Source organism: Pipistrellus kuhlii, unplaced genomic scaffold, assembly GCF_014108245.1.
Source record: "Pipistrellus kuhlii isolate mPipKuh1 unplaced genomic scaffold, mPipKuh1.p scaffold_m20_p_14, whole genome shotgun sequence".
Lineage (NCBI taxonomy): Eukaryota > Metazoa > Chordata > Mammalia > Chiroptera > Vespertilionidae > Pipistrellus > Pipistrellus kuhlii.
In genome coordinates this window covers 2,205,488-2,226,199 of record NW_023425449.1, presented here as the reverse complement: position 1 = coordinate 2,226,199, position 20,712 = coordinate 2,205,488, and the positions used below count along the sequence as shown (strand labels likewise).

The 20,712-nt window shown below is 61.6% G+C and overlaps 1 protein-coding gene across 2 annotated transcripts; it reads left to right on the top strand.

Moving 5' to 3' along the window:
- The first annotated feature begins 753 nt into the window (after nucleotides 1-753).
- On the top strand, nucleotides 754-16,602 carry CCN4 (cellular communication network factor 4). 2 transcript variants are annotated; one of them, XM_036437530.2, is made up of 5 exons: nucleotides 756-1,027; nucleotides 8,181-8,460; nucleotides 11,772-12,032; nucleotides 14,383-14,576; nucleotides 15,753-16,602. In XM_036437530.2, the coding sequence occupies exons 1-5, from the start codon at nucleotides 956-958 to the stop codon at nucleotides 16,050-16,052; spliced, it is 1,107 nt and encodes a 368-aa protein (XP_036293423.1). In that variant the 5' UTR covers nucleotides 756-955; the 3' UTR covers nucleotides 16,053-16,602. The 2 variants fall into 2 exon arrangements, with proteins under 2 accessions (XP_045437243.1, XP_036293423.1); XM_045581287.1 differs by lacking the exon at nucleotides 11,772-12,032 and having other exon boundaries at nucleotides 754-1,027.
- Nucleotides 16,603-20,712: the final 4,110 nt, after the last annotated feature.

The following is a 20,712-nucleotide window of genomic DNA, read 5'->3' as shown; positions in this document are numbered from 1 at the left end:
GGCTTGGGGTCTTCATCGGGGAGAGAGCTGTGATCCTGGCATGGCCTTCCAGGGGCCCCTCTGAGAAGCTACGGACGGTAGCTAGAGGGTGGGACCCCAGGAAGGCTGCCCCCTGAGGTCCACATGGGGGAGCGGGGTCTGGACGGGGCGGAACAGGGCCCATGGGAGACCCCTCTCCTGTGTGGCACGTGTCCAGCCAGGGGAGAAGGCCAGGCACCCCAAACCCAGCCCGGATAACTAGTGCCCAGACAGGGCGGGACAGCCCCGGCCCCCGGGCTGGCTGGGAGCCGGGAGCAGCAGCCCCTGTGAGTGAGGGACGCGGCTTCCATAGGGGGGAGATAATGACGGCACTGGAGCCCGCGCCTGGGCCTCGGGGCGCCTCTGGTTCCCAGATGGGGAGCAGCAGCCGCCCCTTCGCCGGCAGCCGGGCGAGGAAAGGTGACAGATGAAAACCAGAAGTGGGCGCAGCCGGCGGGACTGGCGTTCCTCTCCGCTGGGAGCGCTTTCAAAGACCCTCACCGCCCACCGGTAACTGGATCCCCGCCTCCGCCCAGCACCCTCCCGGGGACCCCCCACCCCCACCTCTGTGACCCCCCCCCCCCTCCCCGGCGACCGGCTCCCTCTGTGGGAATCTGCTGTGTCCGGCCCCCGCCTGAAATCAGAGCCCAGCAACTTTCCCTTTAAGACAGTCAGAGCCGAGGAGGCGGCCAAGCTGGGCTGGAGGTGGGGACAGAGGGAAGAAAGAAAAAGAGAAGGGGGGGGGGGGAGAGGCAGGAAAACTTTTTTCAGAGGAAAATGCAGGGTTTGTCCTCACCCCTGACGTCAGAGCTCGCTTCCATAAAACCCCCCAGGGCGGCGGGAGGAGCGGGGCTGGTGCTCCTGATGGGCCGGCTCCCGAGAGGCGGACATCTCCTCCCGGGCTGCCCGGCCGATGCGCGGCCGCTGAGCCCCCAGCATGAGGTGGCTCCTGCCCTGGACGCTGGCAGCGGTGACCGCAGCCGCCACCGCGGGCAGCGCCCTGGCCACGGTGAGTCTGCCAGCGGGGGCTCAGAGAGGGGGCACCGGCAGGATGCTTGGGGCCGGAGGGGGGGCCGGGGCGAGGCCGGGGTGGGGAGGAGGGCTGCTGGGATCAGAGAGCGGTTCCGGCAGGATGAGGGGCAGGGGGGGCGGGGGTAGCACCTGCAGGAACGTGCCCGCAGGTCCCGCACGCCTGCGTTCGCACCTGAGGCCACACAGAGAGGACGGGCCCTGGGGCCGGGGCCTGGCTCAGACCCAGCGCTGCCCAGACGGGCTGTGTGGCCCTGGGCTGGTCTCTCACCCTCTCTGAGCAGCACGCCTGTGAGCGAGTTGTGAATTGACGTCTGGAGTCTCAGGGATTGGAAACAGTGAGTCTCCAGGGGCCGGAGACACTCAGGAAGGGGCCGTGGAAACTGCCAAGAGGAGCAGGAGGGGAGAATGCCAGCTTTCAGCGCGAGGGCCACTGAGTAACGGCGCCCGGCGCCCGGGATGCTTCCTGACCTCCAGGGCGGGAGCGAGGGCTGCACCTCAGAGAAGCCGGGGGAGCCAGACACGTGGCAGAGGAGCCAGCCGGCCGGGGCTGGGCGTGGAGGCAGGCGCGGGTGGGCAGGGGGCCGGGGAGCTCTGAATCTGTCCCCGGGGCCAGAGGGAAAGCCGGGAGGCGGGCAGGCAAGAGGGGTATCGTCCCCTCACACGGCCAGCCTCCTTAGGGACCAACGTGCCCCGTTCACGGATGGAGAAACGGTGGCTCGGGACGCAGTAGCTGCCCTGCGGGCGCTGACTGAACAGGACCTGGGGCTGAGAGCTGATGGCCAGCGATGGCCCAGCTGCCCCGCAGGAGCTGGGTGATGGTGCTCCCCCAGCGTGGGGAGAAGCGTCCATCTGGTCCATTGCCCCGTCCCCCCCCCCCACCTGCACGGGCCCTCCTGTCCCGCAGAAAAAGGACAGTGACTGCATTTGCACAAATGGAAAAAAAAAAAAGAGAGAGAGAGAGAAAGAGAGAGACAGAGCAGGTGAGGGACTCGCCCAGGGCCCCCTAACGAAGTGCTGGCCAGGGCTCCAGCGCAGACCTTTTCCTGCCAAAGCCGTGCTTGCTTCCAGAGCTTTCCAAGTTCGGGGAAATGAGTATTTCCTGCAGAGCAGAGAGAGCCAAGCCCGCTGGAGGACAGGGGCTGGATGGAGAAGAGGTGAGGGTGTGGGGCAGCCAGCCTGAGGAGTGAGAAGGCAAGGCATTGGGAGGAACCAGTCTGCTGGGGCGGGGGGCGGGGGGCGGGGGACGGGGGTCCCAGGACACTGGAGCCCCAGGAGCTTGCCCAGAAGAGGGGCGCCGAGCCGTGAGCCCGGCCGAGGGGACACACACAGGACCCAAGAGTCCAGAGGGTCCCAGACAGCAGGATGGAGGTGCGATGTCTCCCTCTGTGCAGCCTCAGCCTGGGGGCCTCCTGTGGGAACCAGACTCACCCCGGTCCCTGCTTGTTCCCCACTCGGGAGCTCCCTCCGGGCCTCCTTCCCCGCCCCCCGCGGGGCTGTGGGACGCCTGGCACCCCGCCCTGCTTTATAGCGAAATTCCAGACACTCGCACATCCACGGCTGCCAGTCCGCGGGGTCCCGGCGGGAGGGATGTGGGCGGAAAAAGTGACTCCAGCCGCTCCTATGGAAGAAGCAGCCTGTGTGCGCTGCAGGGGCGCTTTGAGGAAGTGGGCTTGCAGGGGCATTCGCCCTGCGAGGTGAGACATTCACTCAAGGTGCTGAGGCCGAAGAGGAAGAGAGAGCTCAGACAGCGAGACACGGCCGCCGTGGGGAACCCGAGCCACGCAGGCGGGAGCAGGGTGGGATAAAGGGGCTGTGGGCAGACTCAGGCCTCCCTCTTTGCTATTCTTCCTTCTGCGGGGTCCGGTGCCCACCTGATGCTGAGAGGAAGGGGCTGTATTTGGTGAGCGCTGCCACATCCTGGGCCCACGGAGCTGCGTGTGTGGCTAAGCCCGTCCTCGGTCCACCCGCTGGGCATTGTGCAGGGCACCGTCCTCCTCTGGAGATGCAAACCCTGCAGCTCAGAGCAGTTGAGCCATTTGCCCGGGGCCACACAGCTAACGCTCAGTGAACCGAGGCCCAGCTCTTGGCAAGACAGCTGCTGCGCTCATGGCCCGTGCTCTTGGCAGAGATGAGAAGCACGTGCCCCTGGAAGGGCTCACGGGCTGGTGAGGCAGGGGACTGCCACCCACCCTGGGGATCGAGCCTGCAGCCAGGCCTGTACCCTGACCGGGAACCCATGTTCCTGTCTGTCTTTCCCTCTCTCTTTTCCACTCTCCCTAAAAGTCAATGGAAAAATATCTCGGGTGAGGAGTAACAACAAAGATTCTCATTACAATATTTGATAGTGATGATGGTGGTGCTGATGGTATTGATGGTGATGGTGCTAATGGGGATGATGGTGCTGATGATGACAGTGCTGATGGTACTGATGGTGATGGTATTGACGGTGATGTGTTGTTCTGATAGTGATGATGTATTGATGGTGATGGTGCTGATGGTATTGATGGTGATGATGGTATTGATGATATTGATGGTATCAATGGTGATGTGTTGATGGTGATGGTGCTGATGGTGCTGATGATGGTATTGGTGGTATTGGTGATGATGGTGATGGTGCTGATGGTGTCGATGGTATTGATAGTGATGGTATGATGATATTGATGTATCAATGGTGATGATGGTGATGGTGCTGATAGTATTGATGGTGCTGATTGTATTGGTGATGATGTATTGATAGTGATGATGATGATGGTTCTGATGATGGTGGTATTGGTGGTGTTGATAGTATTGATGGTGATGTGTTGATGTTGTGGTGCTGATGGTGCTGACGGTGATGATGGTATTGATGGTGATGGTAATGATGCTCTGATGGTATCAATGGTGCTGATGATGGTGATGTTGATATTGATGGTGATGATAGTATTGATGGTGATGGTGATGATTGTGCTGTTGGTATTGGTGGTGCTAATGATTCTTGTAGGTAAGACTTGTGTCCTCCAATCCTGAGTCAGGGTTCCCGGCTGCTGCCTAGGTTTCAGAGCCCTCCACACACGTTTCCATGAAAGCTGCAGCCCTGTTGGTGCCCAGGCCCTTTCTGTCCTGGAGGTGTGGTGGTAACTGCTTGGCTGTCCCCACCTCAGGGCTGCCTGGCAGCAGGGGATGGGTTTACTCTAGCTGAGGGGAGTGTGTGAGAAATCAGAGGGCTGTGGGGGAACCAATTCCAGGGCCCTGGGCCTGAATTCCCGGGGTGAATCCCAGGACGTGCACCTGAAGGGGCGACTTGAAGATCTGTTATGCATGCTTGACTTAAAAACCCTGAATTAGATTATTTTAACCTGACAACTCTCTTCCCCCTCCTCCTCCCACTCTCCTTCCCCTACCTCTTTCTCCCTCTCTTCTTCCTTCTCCCCCTCCCGTCTCTCCATGAGAGAAGGAGGTGGAGGATAAGGGAGATGAGATGGGAGGAGGAGGAGGATAACGGGCATTCCAGGGGATGATCAAAGCTGTGCCCGCCCATCCCAAGGCCCCCAATCTGGAGGGAGTCCAGGCTGGGGAGGACTGGGGATCTGCTAGGCTTTGATGTGGGGGTGAGGGGTGGGGTGTGAGTGGGGGTGGCAGCGGAAGTGAGATAAAATGAGAGGCAGGCCCACAGGAGAGGGAGAGAGGGCCCCCCTGGCTCTCTGGGAATCCCCGTGCATGCAGTGTGGAGTCTAGGAGAGAAGGAAGGCTAGGAGCCTGCCCAGGGCTGGAGGGGGAGAGGAAGTGGGGGATGAGGGAGAGGAACATCCTGAGGACGGGCACTCACAACCCCACCCATTGGTAGAGGGATGCTAGCTCATTGCTGGGCACCCGAGGGCACCCCACCGGCACCTGGGCAGAGACCACAGGGCCTCACCCAGGGGGTTCCCTTAAAGAGGGGTCCACCCTCCCCCTGGGGCTGCCCCCTGGTTCCACCAGAAAAGTGGGAAGGAAGCAGGGGAGTGCACGGGGAGGGCGGGTGAGTCACAACCATGGCCCTGGGTCCCGGCCTGAGGCCACATCCCCCCACTTTCCCCGGGACCCCAGATTTCAGGAAAGGGGTGAACTCACCCCGCTTCCAGACAGGGCAGCCCTATAGGCTCCATTGGGCTGGCTGGAGCCGTTCTGTCTCGATGCTGCCACCTGGTGGAGAATCTGGGTGGGGCCGCCCCTAGCCACCTCTACTCAGGCAAGCCAGGTGCTGGGTCCTCCCCTGCTGTGCTGGGAAAGCTGGCACAGGGTCTGCCAGGCACAGTGCTGGCACTGAGGAGGCAGAAAGAGCAGCTCGTCCCTTAAAAGCCTCCCAGAGGCCCCTGTGTCCTGTTCAGGGACCCTTGTTAGCTGGGGCCGATCCCCCGCCCCTTGGCATATGCCCTGTGACCCTGCGCTGTGGTGTCCTCCCCGGAGGAGACCCTGTTTGGGAGCGGCTGGGGAAGGGAGTCTCTGGGTAGATGCCCAGCCGCTTCCTCTGTTGCTGCTGGCAACACCGAGTTTCCTCCAAACCTTCCCTGTCACTGCCGACTCAAGGGCGCCTCTGGGCTTATGGGTTTTGCCAAAGAACCTATTTCTTTTCCTTTTTTAAAGATATTGTTATTGATTTTCAAGAGTAAGGGAGGGAGGGAGAGACAGAAACATCCATGCTGACTGAGAATCATGGATCGGCTGCCTCCTGCACGCCCCACACTGGGGATCAAGTCCGCAACCTGGGTATGGTGTGCTGACCGGGAATCGAACCGGGGCCTCCTGGTTCCTAGTTGGACGCTCAAGCCCTGAGCCACGCCGGCCGGGCCAGGCACCGCGTTCTTAAACAAGATCAGGTGTTCTCCTTTAGCCTAACAGCAGGGCGCCCCGGGAGCTCCTTCTTGTTGTCGGTGGAGACGGACGCGGCCGAGGCCCGAGCTCTGGGTGTCTCTCCAGCAGGCACCTCCCGCGGGGGCGCGACCCTGAAGCTGCGGGTCAGGGGGCAGAGGTCAGGGTGCCATCGTGGGGTGACCTCGGAGCCGCAGCTCTGACGTGAGGCTCACAGTTCCTCAGGGCGAAGGGGGGTTCCGGAGTGACCAGAGACCCACCCCCCAAAGGGCAGCACAGGTACGCGCTGCACAGGGCCCCCTGGCCCCGCGCCGAGGGTGGAGCTGCCGCTGGCCTCCCGAGCCAAAGGGCCAGGGAGCCGGGCCTGGGAGCGGGCGGGCATCCCCGGGGAGTCAGGGAGCCGAGGGGCTGAGGCCTCTTGTCTTTGTTCTTGGGCAGAGACGCTTCTCCTGCTGCTTTTGGGGTGAACAAGGCGAGTCCATATTTCTATGGCAACGGTCCATGTCCCAGGGCGAAGGGCAGGTGGACCTGCCTCGCCCCCTGGACTTTAAGGGCTGATGTCCTGTGTGTGTGTGTGTGTGTGTGTGTGTGTGTGTGTGTGTACAACTATGCATGTGAGAGCGGGGAGGTTTTTCACCACTAGATGGCGCCAACTGCAAGGGCCTGGCTCAGTGGATCCAGCCAGCCCGTCCCTCCCCTGGGCCAGGGGGACCCTGAACCTCTTATCTATCAGGGGGTCCTCTCTGCTGCTTCCTTCTGGGCATTTATTATTATTATTATTATTATTATTATTGATTTCAGAAATGAAGTGAGAGGGAGAGAGAGAGAAAAACATTAGAAACATCCATGATGAGAGAGAATCACTGATGGGCTGCCTCCTGCACGCCCCACACTGGGCCGGGAGCCCGCAGCCCAGGCCTGTGCCCTGACGAGGAATGGAACCCTGACCTCCCGGATCACAGGTGGACGCTCAGCCACTGAGCCACGCCGGCCGGGCTGTGGTTGCTTTTTATGATTTGAGGTTAGATGTCATGCCGCGCTTTTGAGGAAAAGCAAACAGGCGCAGGCGCAGGCGCACACCGGCCTCCCAGGTGGCCATGGGCGGGCACTGCCAACCCCCAGGGCGGTGCGGTCCCGACAGCTAGCCTGCCTGAGACCCCGCCTGGAGGGGTCCCACCTCAGATCCAGGCTTGTCTTTTTGACGGCCAAGGCCTTGTGCCTGGTGAATCCATACTGACTGCCCTTACGATGTGCCGGGCCCCGAAAATGGGTCCCGCCGATCCGCATCTCAGCGCAGACCGCCGCTCCGGGCCTCTGGCCTGGCAGCCACGCGCACGCAGTGGCTCGCTCACCAGGCAAATGGGAGGGCCCGGAGCTTCGGGGCTCCCCACGGAGGCCAGCACCCTGCCCCTGGCCTTGGGTTGTGATGCATCGCAAGAAACTTTCAGATTTCTCTGGGATTGCCTAAGGCTTCAGGGAGACGGAGTTCGCGCTGTGCAGGTGCCGCTGAGTGGCTGGGCCGCAGAGAGCGGGGAGAGCAGGGAGTGGAGAGAGACGTGGGCTGGGTCACCCTGGGCCTGTCCCTGTCCCTCTGGGTCTCGGTGTCCTCCTCGGCGAAGGGAGGCAGACTCTGCCTGGACATCACTGCATCTGCTGGTCAAAGAACGCGGTGCGGCCCCGCTGCTGGGTCCACTCCGCTGGGTGGAGCCATGGTCGGCAAACTGCGGCTCTCCAGCCACAGGCAGCACTTGCGCCCCTGGAGCGTGGCTCTTCCACAAAAGACCACGGCCTGGGTGGGTCTGTGTTGAAGAAGTGGCGTTAGAAGAAGTTTAAGTTTAAAAAAATGTGGCTTTCCAAAGAAATTTCCGTTGTTGTCCTCTTGGTATTTGGCTCTGTGGACTAACGAGTTCGCCGACCACTGGGTTAGGGCATCGGGCCTGAGAACAGAAGGGTGGTGGGTTCGATTCCTGGTCAGGGCACATCCCTAGGTTGCAGGTTTGATCCCTGGTTGGGGAACAAACGGGAGGCAACCAACCCCCATTTCTCTCACACATTGATGTTTCTCTCCTCCCTCTCTCTCCTTCTCTCTGTCCCTCTCACTCTTCCCCTCTTACTCTCCCCCCCTCTCTCTCTCTTCCTCTCCCTCTCCCCCTTCCCTTCTCTCTCTCCCTCTCTCTCCCCCTGATTTAAAACCATATCCTCCGGTGAGGGGGGAACATGCTAGAAAAACGTAATTGGGTTCAAGCCTTTTGACCACCACACAGGGTGATGGCAGCCCCTCATCTCTGCCGTTCCCCCCGCAGGCCCTCTCCGCGGCCCCCACGGCCATGGCCTCCACGCCCGCACCGCTGGAGGACACGTCCTCGCGCCCCCAGTTCTGCAAGTGGCCGTGCGAGTGCCCGCCGTCCCCGCCGCGCTGCCCGCCGGGCGTCAGCCTGGTCACCGACGGCTGCGAGTGCTGCAGGGTGTGCGCCCAGCAGCTCGGGGACAACTGCACCGAGGCCGCCGTCTGTGACCCCCACCGCGGCCTCTACTGCGACTACAGCGGGGACCGCCCGAGGTACGCAATAGGAGTGTGTGCACGTAAGTGACCTTCCCTCCTTCCGCCCACCGTCCCCCCAGCTCCGCCCGGGCCTCCCCCGGAGAGGGTGCCCCACACTCCCCAGCCGGTCCTCAGAGGCCAGAGGCAGGGCTCCCCGAGGAGGGACCGATGCCAGCCTCCCTGTCCTCTCCGGACCCGGGGCACCTCCAGGCCGGACTCCAGGGAGGCTCTGCCAGGTTTCCTCCTCTTAGGGCCGGGCCGGGCCCCTCTGTGTGAAGTGCCAGTCCAGTGGCCGTGGTGCTGGTCATGAAGGAAAATCAGGGCGCCTTGGACTCCAGCCCTGTGATACCGGAGGGCAGCGTCGCCCGCCTGCGTGGGCGCGCTGGACAAAGGGGTGACTCACGTCCCACGTGGGAGGGGCAGGATGGCGTGGGGCTTTATCGCCTTATCCAGGGCAGCCTGCAATTCAAAACCTGCGAGCTGCTCATTGGATTGTTTATTTCTGGAATATTCCATTGAATATTTCCAGACCGTAGCTGACCCCGTGGGAAGCAAAACCGTGGATAACAGGGGCTGCTGCACACCGTCAGCCACACACTCTCTCCCCAAGGCGGCTTCGGGAATACGGCCGAGCCTTCCGGACCCCTCCAGGCAGGAGACCCCATCGCTGCCCGCTTCCAGGCTGCTCTTCAAGGTCACTGGGAAGGTCACTCCGTTCTCGGTGACGACCCTCCTCTCTCAGCTGCACGCACCCCTCGCCAGGCGCCAGGCGCCGGGCACCGCGCCTTGTAGACATTCTCTCCCGGACTCTCCTGCCTGCCCCTCCCCCAGAGGCCTGGGAGCCACCTTCCTCCCCCCCCCCCCCCCGTCCCCCTCTGTGTCTCCCACGCCCCGCTGCCCTCACTGCAGCCCCAGCGCCCCCATCTCAACCTCTGTGCTCCCGCTGCAGCGGTGAGAAAGCTGCCTGCAGGGGTTTTCACAGGCCTCGCTCCCAGAGGCCCCTGGTCACGGAGCTTCGCAGACGGGGAATAAATCAAGTTCAGCAAGTGTCACAGACCAGCTCAGGGGTCGTAAGCGCCGTGCCCATGGCCACCCCCAAAGGAGAGCTGGCGGGGAAGCCTTTGCTTTTCAAAACTGTTTGCACAATGAACTCCTTTGAGGAGGTAGATTTTTACCCACCTCAACACACACTCACAGATACACACATCTCATGCATGCATATGTGTGAGCACACACACACTCACAGATACACACATCTCATGAATGCATATGTCTGAGCACACACACTCACAGATATGCACATCTCATGCATACATGTGTGCACACACTCAGATACACAGATTCCCATGCATACCTTTGTGCACACATGCACACACACATCTCATGCATACATATGTGCACACACACCCCATTCCTATGTATGTGCACACACACCAATACACACAACTCATGCATACATGTGGGCGCACACACACACACACACACACACACGCACACTCACACTCACTAGTGCTCTTCCAACCGTCCTCCCAGAAGCGCTGAGTCCATGAGGCCTCGTCCCGGGAAGAAGCCCAGGCCTGACCGTGAGAGAGGGCGGCCCCGGGGCCCGCGGAGAGAGAGGAAAGCAAGTCCCTAAACAGAAACCCTCCTCCCCGCCGGTGGTCAGCTCCACCCAAGGCGCCCCCAGAGGCTGGGCCTGCCTGGAGACTGCCCACAACCAGCTCAGGACGAGGCGGGGGTAAAAGTAGCGTAAACATGTGCCACCGAGGGGCAGGACGGGACGGTGGCCCGGGGCCAGGGCGAGCGGTGGGGCAGAGCTGGCCGGCCGGTCCCGGGCATCAGCCGCCGTGGCAGGCAGGAAAGGGAGCCCGGTCTTGGCTGTTCTGTGCGGTTTCCAAGAAAATCCAAACTCCAGGTTTGGGTATAATTTGCACATGTTGGCAGCGCACTTTAGAAAAGATGTTTGGAATGCCCGGGGCGCCAAGCTAAACACGGCTGCCAGCGCCTCCGGAGCCGCTCCTGCTATTTCTGTGCGCAAACACGGCTGGTGGCTGTGATGTGGGCGCTCAGGCCGGCGGGCGGCTGTGGCCGGGATCGCAGAGGCCAAGGCAGACGAGGGCTTTGGGTCCTGGCTCTGGGCTTGCCTGCTACGTGACCTTGGGCACGTCCCTTCAGGAGCTTGTTCAGACCAGCCCGTTGCTGCAGCCTCTGACGAGAGAGCTGTTTTAGCTCTTCCATGTGGGAGCCATGCAGCCCTACCCAGGTCATCCTCGGAGGAGGGACCAGTCGGGGTCCAGGTTCAGACTCCCTGTGCGAAGGGGAGGAAGGGGAAGACTCGCCAGGCATGGTCTTTGGAGCTAGAGAACTTGAATTCAATTCCGGCACCGGAACTAACCAGGGTGATGATGTTAGGCTAGCCACGTGACCTTGTAAGTGTCGCTTTCCAGGGAAAAAGTGACAACTCATGCCTCTCTCTTTAGGTGTGTGAGAGGCTAAGTACCTGATCCATGGCAGGAGCCCAATGTGAAGATTGGGGCTCACCCCACCTCCCATCCATCCATCATCCATCCATCCATCCATCCATCATCCATCCATCCATCCATCATCCATCCATCCATCATCCATCCATCCATCATCTATCCATCCATCTATCCATCCATCCATCCCTCATCCATCCATCCATCCATCATCCATCCATCATCCATCCATCATCCATTCATCATCCATCCATCCATCATCCATCCATCCATCTATCCATCATCCGTCCCCCCACACAATAACAGGGTTACGACCAGGCATGGTGCTGCCTGCCCACCTCATGTAACTCTGGGACTGCCCAGCTCCCAGCCCCCCTCCTGCTGCCCCATTCGCTCTGTGATCTGTTGCTTCCCCCTGGCCACCCCCACTACAATGGAAGCGCCAGGAGGTGTGGGTTTTGCCTGTTTGGTTCACGCCGGGATCTTCAGCGCCTAGAGCAGCCATCAGTCTGCACAGCCTCGGTGGGCCTTTGTTTCCGAGTGTTCCCATGGGTTCTCCCTGCCTGCCCGCTGCCAGCCGTGAGCTCAGGGGCACGGGTGTCAGTGCTAGGCTCTGTGCCAGGTGCCGGAGACAGGAGCAGAGCTGGCCGCCCAGTCCCCCCCACCCCCCATGCTTTACCCTCTGACATTGGCAGCAGGTGTGACTCAAGGAGGAGCAGCTGGAGCTGAGACGGCACTGCCCGCCCTCTGTCCAGGCCCCTCGCGGGTTGGGCCCTGCCCTTGCGTCCCGCCCCCTGTGGGTGTGGACGCGGTGCACCATGGGAGGTGACCTTGGGAGGGGGGCTCCTGGGCCTGAGCGCGCCCTGTGTCCGCAGAGGTGGTCGGCGTGGGCTGCGTCCTGGACGGCGTGCGCTACGGCAACGGCGAGTCCTTCCAGCCCAGCTGCAAGTTCAACTGCACGTGCGTGGCGGGCGCGGTGGGCTGCACGCCCCTGTGCCTGCGGGTGCGCCCGCCGCGCCTCTGGTGCCGCCTCCCGCGCCGCGTGCGCCTGCCCGGCCGCTGCTGTGAGCGCTGGGTGTGCGACGACCACGCCCGCAGGCCGCGCAAGCCCGCGCCGCGCCACGCCGGAGACCTAGGTGGGTGCTGCCGCGGGTGCTTCCATGGATGCTACTATAGGTGCTGCCCTGGGTGCTGCTGTGGGTGCCGCCAGGAGTGCTGCTATGGGTGCTGCTGTGGGTGCTGCTGTGGGTGCTGCCGTGGATACTACTATAGGTGCTGCCCTGGGTGCTGCCATGGGAGCTGCAGTGGGTGCTGTCTAAATGCTGCCCTGGGTGCTGATGCAGGTGCTGTTGTGGGTGCTGCCGTGGGTGAGGCCTGGGGAAGGCAGTCTCCTCTGGCCCTGCCTTCCCAGGATGACCTGGGAACAGCCTGGCTCTGCCTGGCCCATGGGGTCCTGGGAGCCTGAGCTGAGGGAGGGCTTGGTGGAGAGCAAAGGCAGGCAGGTGGGTTCAGTATGCCCCCACTACAGACGGGGAGGGGAGGCCAGGCCTGCGGACCGTAATTGCTTGTGACGGCTGTGCCTGTGCCAGCCTCCCTGACGCCCACCCACTAGATGCCAATGGCACCTGCCGCTCAAGTAGTACCAGCCCCAACGGCCCCAGACCTGGGGGGCAGGGGGTCCCCCGAGCCACCGCCATGTGTGGCGAGGAGAGAGAGCAGCTGAGGGCGGCAGACCCAGAGGCAGGCGGCACAGGAGGGTTTGCAGAGGCCGAGAGAGAGAGTTTCCCGAAAGAACAAGCAGGAGAGCAGGGGGGAGGGGGGCAGAGGGGCGGGGGTCTGGCTGGGCCAGGCAGGAGGGCGGTCCCCCCACCCCTCCCCCTGCTGGGTCCGGGATGGCACAGGCTCTCTGGGGGGCTGGGTGTCCGGGGCTGAGCCAGCCCAGGAAGGAGCAGCTCTGTGGGGAGGACCTGACAGGAGGGCTGTGTCCCAGGCAAGCCCAGCAGCAGCCTCATGCGGGGGGCGGGGCGGCTGTCTGCCCGCTGCTGTGTGTGGCCCAGTGACCCCATTCTGACCCAACACCAGCAGAGCCCCTGCCCGCCTCCTGGTGACCCAGAAACCAAAGCCTTCATCCTCTCAGGCAAATCCCCCTCCTGCCCTCCCTCCGCCTCACAGCCCAGCTCACCCAGATCCCCTCTTCTGTCCTCCCCCTTCCCTCCCCTAAGGTCCCCCCCCCTTCCCCTCGCTGTCCCCTATCCACCCCTCCCTGCATCAGGCAAATCCCCCTCCTGCCCTCCCTCCGCCTCACAGCCCAGCTCACCCAGATCCTCCCCTCCTCTGTCCTCCCCCTCTTCTCCCCCCTTCCCTCCCCTACGGCCCCCTCCCTTCCCTTCCCCCTCCCCCATCCCTCCCTCCCTCCTTCCTGCATCAGTGTTCCCTGCACACCTGCAGCCGTGTGGGGCTGGGTATGAGGCCTCAGCCTTCCCATTTGGGATCCCATTAGATGGCTTTTCTTTCCTATTTTTGTCTCACCCCTCCATTTTTATCGCCTTTCTCTCCCAGACCCTTTCTCTCTCCCTCTCCCCCCCACCCCACTCTCTCTCCATCTGTCTCCTCCCCGCTCCCCTCTGCCTGCTCTGCAGTGAGACGGGCTTCCTCCTGGGTCTGTCTGGGCCCCTCGGCCCCTCCCGCTGTGGGCTCTCTGCCCCGCCTCCGCCCCAGCTCACTGTGTTCCCCATCCTCAGGCGCCAGAGCGAATTCTAGGTGCCAGGAGAGAGACATTAATGGTGTGTGTTGGCCGATGGTTAAGAAATCACATGAGCTCACATTGCCGGAGCGCTCACTGAGGGCCAGGCAGCCTGGGCAGCCACCATGCCAGCCCTCTTTCCTCCCACAGCCCAGGAGGGGGCGCTACCATCACACACACACACACACACACACACACACACACACACACACACAGGTGGCCTGGCTCAGACCTGCGCCCACACACTGTGTGTCCCCTCAAACACCAAGCCCCCGGCCTCAGCCAGATGAAATGCTGGGTCCAGGGCATGGCCACTCGCCTTGGACCTTCCCCCAGGGAAACATGACCTCTGAGGGCAGGAACAGGCTCTCGTGGCTTTCGTTCCCAGCCCCAAGCAGACGCGGACACGGGCTCAGTCAGCGTCTAGATTACCTTCATCGCCTCCCGCACCCCTACCCTGAGAGAGAGGCCGCTGGTATTGCTTCCGCGAGGAGGCGGGGCGGGCCCAGCTGTGTGGGGTCCCACAGCGGTAGGCGGTCAAGCGGGATTGGAACACGGTCCACCTGTCCCCAGAGAAGAGGAGAGACTCAGAGCCAGGCCCCCTCCCTCCTAACCCCCTAAGCCGACGGGCCACCTCCATCCTCGCCGAGTTCCAGGGCCCTCGTGGCTGCAGTGGTGGGGAGTGGAGAGGGTTTGGGGGTGACGGAGGCTGGGGACTCACAGGGTCCCGTGTCCATCTGCAGCGATCCTGGGTGAGGCCGAGCCCTGGCACGGGAACTGCATCCCCCACACCAGCCCCTGGAGCCCCTGCTCCACCAGCTGCGGCCTGGGCATCTCCACACGAGTGTCCAACGCCAACGCCGGCTGCCGGCCTGCGCAGGAGAGCCGCCTCTGCACCCTGCGGCCCTGCAGCCTGGACGTCCGGCCACGCATCAAGGTGGGTGCCCTCCCCGGGCGGGCGGGTCGGCGTCTGGGGCTCCACAGAGGAGCTGGGCGCTGGGCCGGGCTCCCCAGCTTCCTCAGGGGGCCACTGTGAAATGGGAATGAGGAAGCCCACCTCCGAACCGTTATCATCAGGGCCACGTGTGGGCGTCTGTGACTCTCACTGAGCGGAAGTGACGGTGGTGATTGTGTTAATGGCACCAGGGTCTCTCTGAAGCGGACCCGGGGGCCTCAGAATTGGTCCCATGGTGGTTCCTCTGCCCCTGTGCACCATGGGCACCTCACGCCAGCCACGTGGGTACAGGAGCACTAGATGGAGGTGGGGACGCTGGCATCAGACCTGCGGATGGCACATGATGGTGGCCAATGTCCCCGCGTCTCTGTGGCCCAGGCCCCACGTCCATAACATGTCGGGGCCCTGAGACCTCCTTCCCGGTGCCTGCCACGTCCCGGGCACGGAATCACACCACAGACGCCCCGAAAGAGCCCTGCTCTTGAGTGGCCCAAGGGAGAGACAGAGCAGCTTTTACTTTTTAAAATATATTTTTATTGATTTCAGGGAGAGGCGGGGAGAGGGAGAAAGAGAAACAGAAGCATCCATGACGGGAGAGAACCATGCATAGGCTGCCTCCTGCACGCCCCACACTGGGGACAGAGCCCGCACCCCGGGCCTGTGCCCTGACCGGGAATCGAACCGTGACGTCCTGGTTCACAAGTCGGCGCTCACCCACACCAGCTGGGCGAGCTGCTTTTAAATAGCACCAGCCCGGCTGAGTGAGTGGGTGTGAGAGGCTGTGGGAGGCAGAGGAGGGGGAGGGGGATAAAGCGTGTGCCCGGTCACCGCTAGCTGGGCACGTGGTTGATGGGGGAGCTGCAGGGATGTCCTGTGGGCAGGGAGGAGGGGGGGGGGGGGGGGGGGGGGGGAGGGAAGGAGGGACACTGCAGACTACCAGGCAGGACCTGAGCAAAGCCATCCCGTCCGTGGGCCTCCGTTGACTCCTGTGTCGCACGGGGGGTCTTGCTGGCCTGGGGGAGGGCCTTCCCAGCTGGAAGGTGCTGTGGCTCTAAAGGAAAGGGGGAGAGAGAAAAGGGACCGTGAGGCCGGGGGGGGGGGGGGGCATTGGCGGGGGTCCGTCCTCAGAGCATCCCACCTGACACCCCTTTCCCGCAGGAAGGGAAGAAGTGTCTGGCCGTGTACCAGCCGGAGGCGCCCTTGAACCTCACCCTGGCCGGCTGCGTCAGCACGCGATCCTACAGGCCCAAGTACTGCGGGGCCTGCACGGACGGCAGGTGCTGTGTGCCCTACAAGTCCAAGACCATCGACGTCGCCTTCCGGTGCCCCGACGGGGCCGGCTTCTCCCGCCGGGTCCTGTGGATCAACGCCTGCTTCTGCAACCTCAGCTGCCGGAACCCCAACGACATCTTCGCCGACCTGGACCTCTACCCCGACTTCGCAGAAATCGCCAACTAGGCGGGCACCCAGCGCAGGGCTCTGGCCTGGCCCAACACGTGCCAAGCAGCCGGCCCTCGGCGGCCCGGGATGGCCCCCCCTCCCCCCCAGTCCACTTCCCATTCATCTCCGGGGACCCTGACCCCGACCCCGGGCCCCTGCCCGGTCTCTGAGCACCCCATGGCGCGCTGTGCGGCTGTCCGGCCCACCTGTAGGTCCTGTTCTTGGCAGCACCCTGCGTGCCCTCCACAGGAAGTGCCTATCTCCATTGGTCTGGGCCACCCCGGCCCTGGGAGTCACTGGGCATCCTGAGTCCCATGGAGCGACTCAGCTGGACATTTGATCTGGCCGATTCCCCCTGGAAATGCCAAACATGAGACTCCATGGGCCCACCCAGCAGGAGCGATGGGATGGAGGACAAGGGGTCAGCCTATGGCTCGGGCCATGCCGAGTGGCCCTGTCATAGTTCTGTCCACAGACCCCAAAGTAGCTCTGACCCCAAAGATGTACATACCCCAGAGTCACCAAACATCTGCCAAGGGGGGTGAAGGGCTCCTGGGCTCAGCGTTTTCGTGGAAAACTCTGTCTGTGAACCCGGGCGTTGCTGAGGCCAAGTTCCTCTTTGCTCCTGCACTGTGAGGGGGACTCGCCGGGGTCAGTTCCATTAGAAATGCTATTGGGTAAATTTCAGGGCCGAGTCCCCCAGTCAGGGCTCCCAGGGCAGAGCAAGGTCAGCCGATGTTCAGATGGAGCAACGGGCACAGCACACATCCGCTACTGACCCCCAGGATGTCCATCGGGGGTGAGCCAGGCTCTTCCCCAAAGCCAGACCCCCCACACACACACCCGCCTGGGGGCTCCGGGGAGGTGGGGGACCCCCTGGCCTCGCCAACCCCGGAGAGTGGTGTCCTGGGGGGACCTTCCTCTGCCCTTAAGGAGCCTCCACGGACGCCCAGGCCAGATCCTCCTGCAGTGACCAAGGTCCAGGCCGGGGGAGACGTCAGGCCAGGGGGTGGGTTCAGCCTGCACCAGCCTGGGTGGCAAGGGCCATGGGCCCAGACATATCATCACTTTCTGCCTCAGTGACCCACGTCACAGACTTGGGGTCCGCCAACCCATACGACCCCGTCCTGACCCCCCAAGACCAAGGTTTACCAGTTGGTTAGAAACAGAACCTTACTTAATGGGGACCAAGAGCCAAAGGGGTTGGAGCCAACAGCACGACAAGGCTGTCCCCGTGGCGAGGCCAGCCCTCACTTCGTTAGGGTACTAGAACTGGTGACTGTTCTCTTTTCTCTGCACCTGCCACGTGCCAACGTCCCCAGGGCCCCCCACGCACTGGCTCACGGACACTCCGAGGCCTGTTGCAAAGTGCCCATTGTGACTTCTGTTCTTGCAAATGTGAAACGGGAGCTCGGAGAGGTGAGGACATGGGGCCACCGCCGCCCTGCTGGCCTGTGGGGGGTCGGGATTGCGACCCCAGCTGACCGGCCTGATCACCTGGATGTTTTTCCTTCTCTCAGAGCTCGGCGCTCTCGTTCTGTCTCTCCGTCCTTCCTGTCTCTGGGCCTTTTCCAAGAGAGGAGACCCTGGCTCTCAGGTCACTTAGGTACCGAGGGCCCAGAAACACATGAGATGGACACGATCCCCGCCCGCCCTCCCCCACCCCCCATGGACCGTCCCTCCTGCGGATCCCAGCCCGGGCCCCACACTCACGGGGGGTTTGGTCTGCCCAGCACGGTACCCCATGTGATGTGTAGTGAGGGTTTGCGCGGCAGGGGAGACAAGTCCCTCAGAGAGATCGCCTCACCTGCCCCTGAGCTCCTTGGGAGAGGGAGAGGGACACCCAAGACCAAAGAACCTGCTCCCCTGCCCTCTCTCATTTAAGATAGCCCTGGCCTCTCCCCATCTTAGAAATAAGGCAGCTGAGGTTCACAGAGGTCCGGTCCTTGCCTCAGCCTCTCCCCAGCTACTGGCCTGCAGACCAGGATGGCGGACCAAGGTTGCTGGGGTGCCTGAGCGCCTCTCCCAACAAGAAGCCCAGGGCACGGCGGCAGCTGCTGTTTTCCCTGGGCAGGGCCTTACAGGAAGTAGCTGCCGTTTTCATTTGCCATCACAGGAAGCCGGCTCCAATGACATTATTGTTAGCAACCTCATCAGCATGGTGCCTTGTCCACAGAGGGGTTGCGGGAAGTTATGAGGTCTGTGACTGTCCTATTGCGTGACGTTATTGCTTTTGAAGGACTTGCCTCGATCTAAACTAACTGCCAGGATAGCCCAGCCCGGCTGGGACTCATGTGTGGCCGAGCAGATCAATGGCTTGTGACTGCACATATCCACGTGGTCAGTATATATGTATATATATGTATATGTATATATCGATTTTCAAGCTGTGACTTAATATTTCACTATTCCTCCTGCTTGGCTTCTAAGTGACCAAGCAAACATATAGTGCCCTGACCGGTTTGGCTCAGTGGATAGAGCATTGGCCTGTGGACTGAAAGGTCCCGGGTTTGATTCCAGTCAAGGGCATGTACCCTGGTTGCAGGCACATCCCCAGTAGGGAGTGTGCAGGAGGCAGCTGATCGATGTTTCTCTCTCATCGATGTTTCTAACTCTCTATCCCTCTCCCTTCCTCTCTGTAAAAAAAAAATCAATAAAATATGTTTTAAAAAAAAAATAGAAAACATACAGAAAAATGCCTCAGCCTGTTCCAGCCTGTGGGTGTTCCTCACTTTCCTGTGACCTGAGCTGCGTAAACGTGTTTGCTCAACCTGAAGGACTCCACGTGCTCGTCGCTCCCGTTCCCCCTTGATGGCTTCCCCTTAAAGCACAAACCACCAGCAAAGCGACTTACGTGGGTTTCCTGGTGCCGCCGGTGACCACGGGGCAAGGACGAAGCCTCGGGGAGGGACACCCGCAGGCAGGCGGCCGCGGAAACGGCGGGAAGTGAGGAGGTGCGCCTGGAGTCGGGAAATGCGGCATTCCGGAGAGACCAGCGCTGCCAAGTGCCCAGACACCTCACTGAAATACAGACCGGAAATGTTAGCATTCGTTCATTCATTCATTCATTCATTCCTTCCACCAGTCACCTGCTTCACTCTGAAGGTTAAGAAGCAGGCAGCTGAGATGCCCCTGTTCTCCACCCCTGAACCCCGCTGAGAAAATAAATGCAGAGGCCTCTCCTGCAGTCAAGAGCCACATTCTAGGGGAGCCTGGCTTCTCTCCGGATTCACTCCTAGCCCTAGCCTGCTTGACTCAATGGGTAAAGTGTTAGCCTGTGGACTGGAGGGTGCCGGTTTGATTCTGGTCAAGGGCATAAATAAATAAATAAATAAATAACCAACCAACCAACCAACCAAATAAATATACTTCTAAGGGGATGGGAGACTGGACACCAAGCCCCTGGACATAGACTGTATTCCGTGAAAAGGGTTTCCAGACCTCGGTGCTAAACCTGAGTGCTGGGCCTTTCCCGCAGTTTTAACAAAGTGATTTCTTAGTCCAGCCCATGGAAGGGGAGGGGACGCTGCTAGAATAGATGCAGGCTCATCCACAGCGGGGAGAAAACCCTAGCTCACCAGCCGAGGAAACAAAGGGACCGAGAACTGGATAGAAACCACGGGGAGAGAAAGCCACCTCCAGGGCTGGGGGCGGGGGGGGGGGGGGGGGGGGGAGGCAGGGAGAGGAGACAGGTTCCCACAGGCAATCAAAGCCCAGGTCTCCACAGTGTCAGTCCCGGGAGTCACAGGTGCGCTCATCCCAGGGCATCCATAGGAGCTGGTGCCAGTCACATGCCCGGGGAGCCGTTTTAAAGGCAAGAGAGTGTCATCTGTGTTAGAAACGGCCGGGGAGGCCATTTAATCTCTTGAGTCTTGGATTTGTTTTAATCTGCGAAGCCAGGATGACTCAGTCTCACAGCTGCAGAGAAAACGGGAAGAAGCTAAAACATGTGCTAAACATTACTATCCTCTGGGGAAGTGTTTATTCACTGAGCACCAGCCTCCTGTTATGGGCCGGACACGTGCTGGAGAGACAGAAGAAATGCTAGCGATGGGGACCAGGGGAGGAAGGGGATGCATGTTATAAAGCCAGGTGTGCACCGAGGCCGCCTCTGCCCAGGTGCCTGGGTCCCAGGGTCAGGGCTCTCTGGGAGGGAGGGAGGGACATGCAAGAGACGATGCTCCGAGCAGGGATGGGGGTGGGAGACCCTGACCCGCAGCAGAGCTTGCTGCCACGGGATGTAATTCTGCAAAGGACACAGCAATTCACCTGCCGCCACTACATCCATTCCTGGGAGCCCCACATGCCTGCATGTGGGGAGGGGCGGGACTAGAGTGAACCCAGTCATAGTTGATTGGACAGTGAGTGGATACCGGAGCCCAGCTGGGCCAATGAGATTCTTCCCCTTAAGGCACACCAGACCTGATTGGTTCTGGGTTCAAAGACCGAAGGGCCTCTAGTCCTGGGATTAGGCCCTCCACTTGATGCTTGAGATGCAGACCAGTCTGGTGTTAGAAAGAAGGAGGCTGATCTGCTGGGAGGACCCCTCCCTAACCCACCTGCAGCCCATCCGGTCAGGCTTCCCCTCTGCCCTGGTGTCCACGTGGGACACAGGTGAAGGCCCCCGCAGCCTGGGAGCCCAAGGCGAACAGACGGATTGGGGCTGCATCTGGAACCA

What these genes read in the sequence shown, in the direction of transcription:
- CCN4 (XM_036437530.2), top strand. Translation starts at nt 956, where the DNA reads ATGAGGTGGCTCCTGCCCTGGACGCTGGCAGCGGTGACCGCAGCCGCC. An exon ending in CGGGCAGCGCCCTGGCCACG is followed by an intron (nt 1,028 to 8,180) that starts GTGAGTCTGCCA and finishes TTCCCCCCGCAG; the next exon opens with GCCCTCTCCGCGGCCCCCAC. An exon ending in ACGTCCGGCCACGCATCAAG is followed by an intron (nt 14,577 to 15,752) that starts GTGGGTGCCCTC and finishes CCTTTCCCGCAG; the next exon opens with GAAGGGAAGAAGTGTCTGGC.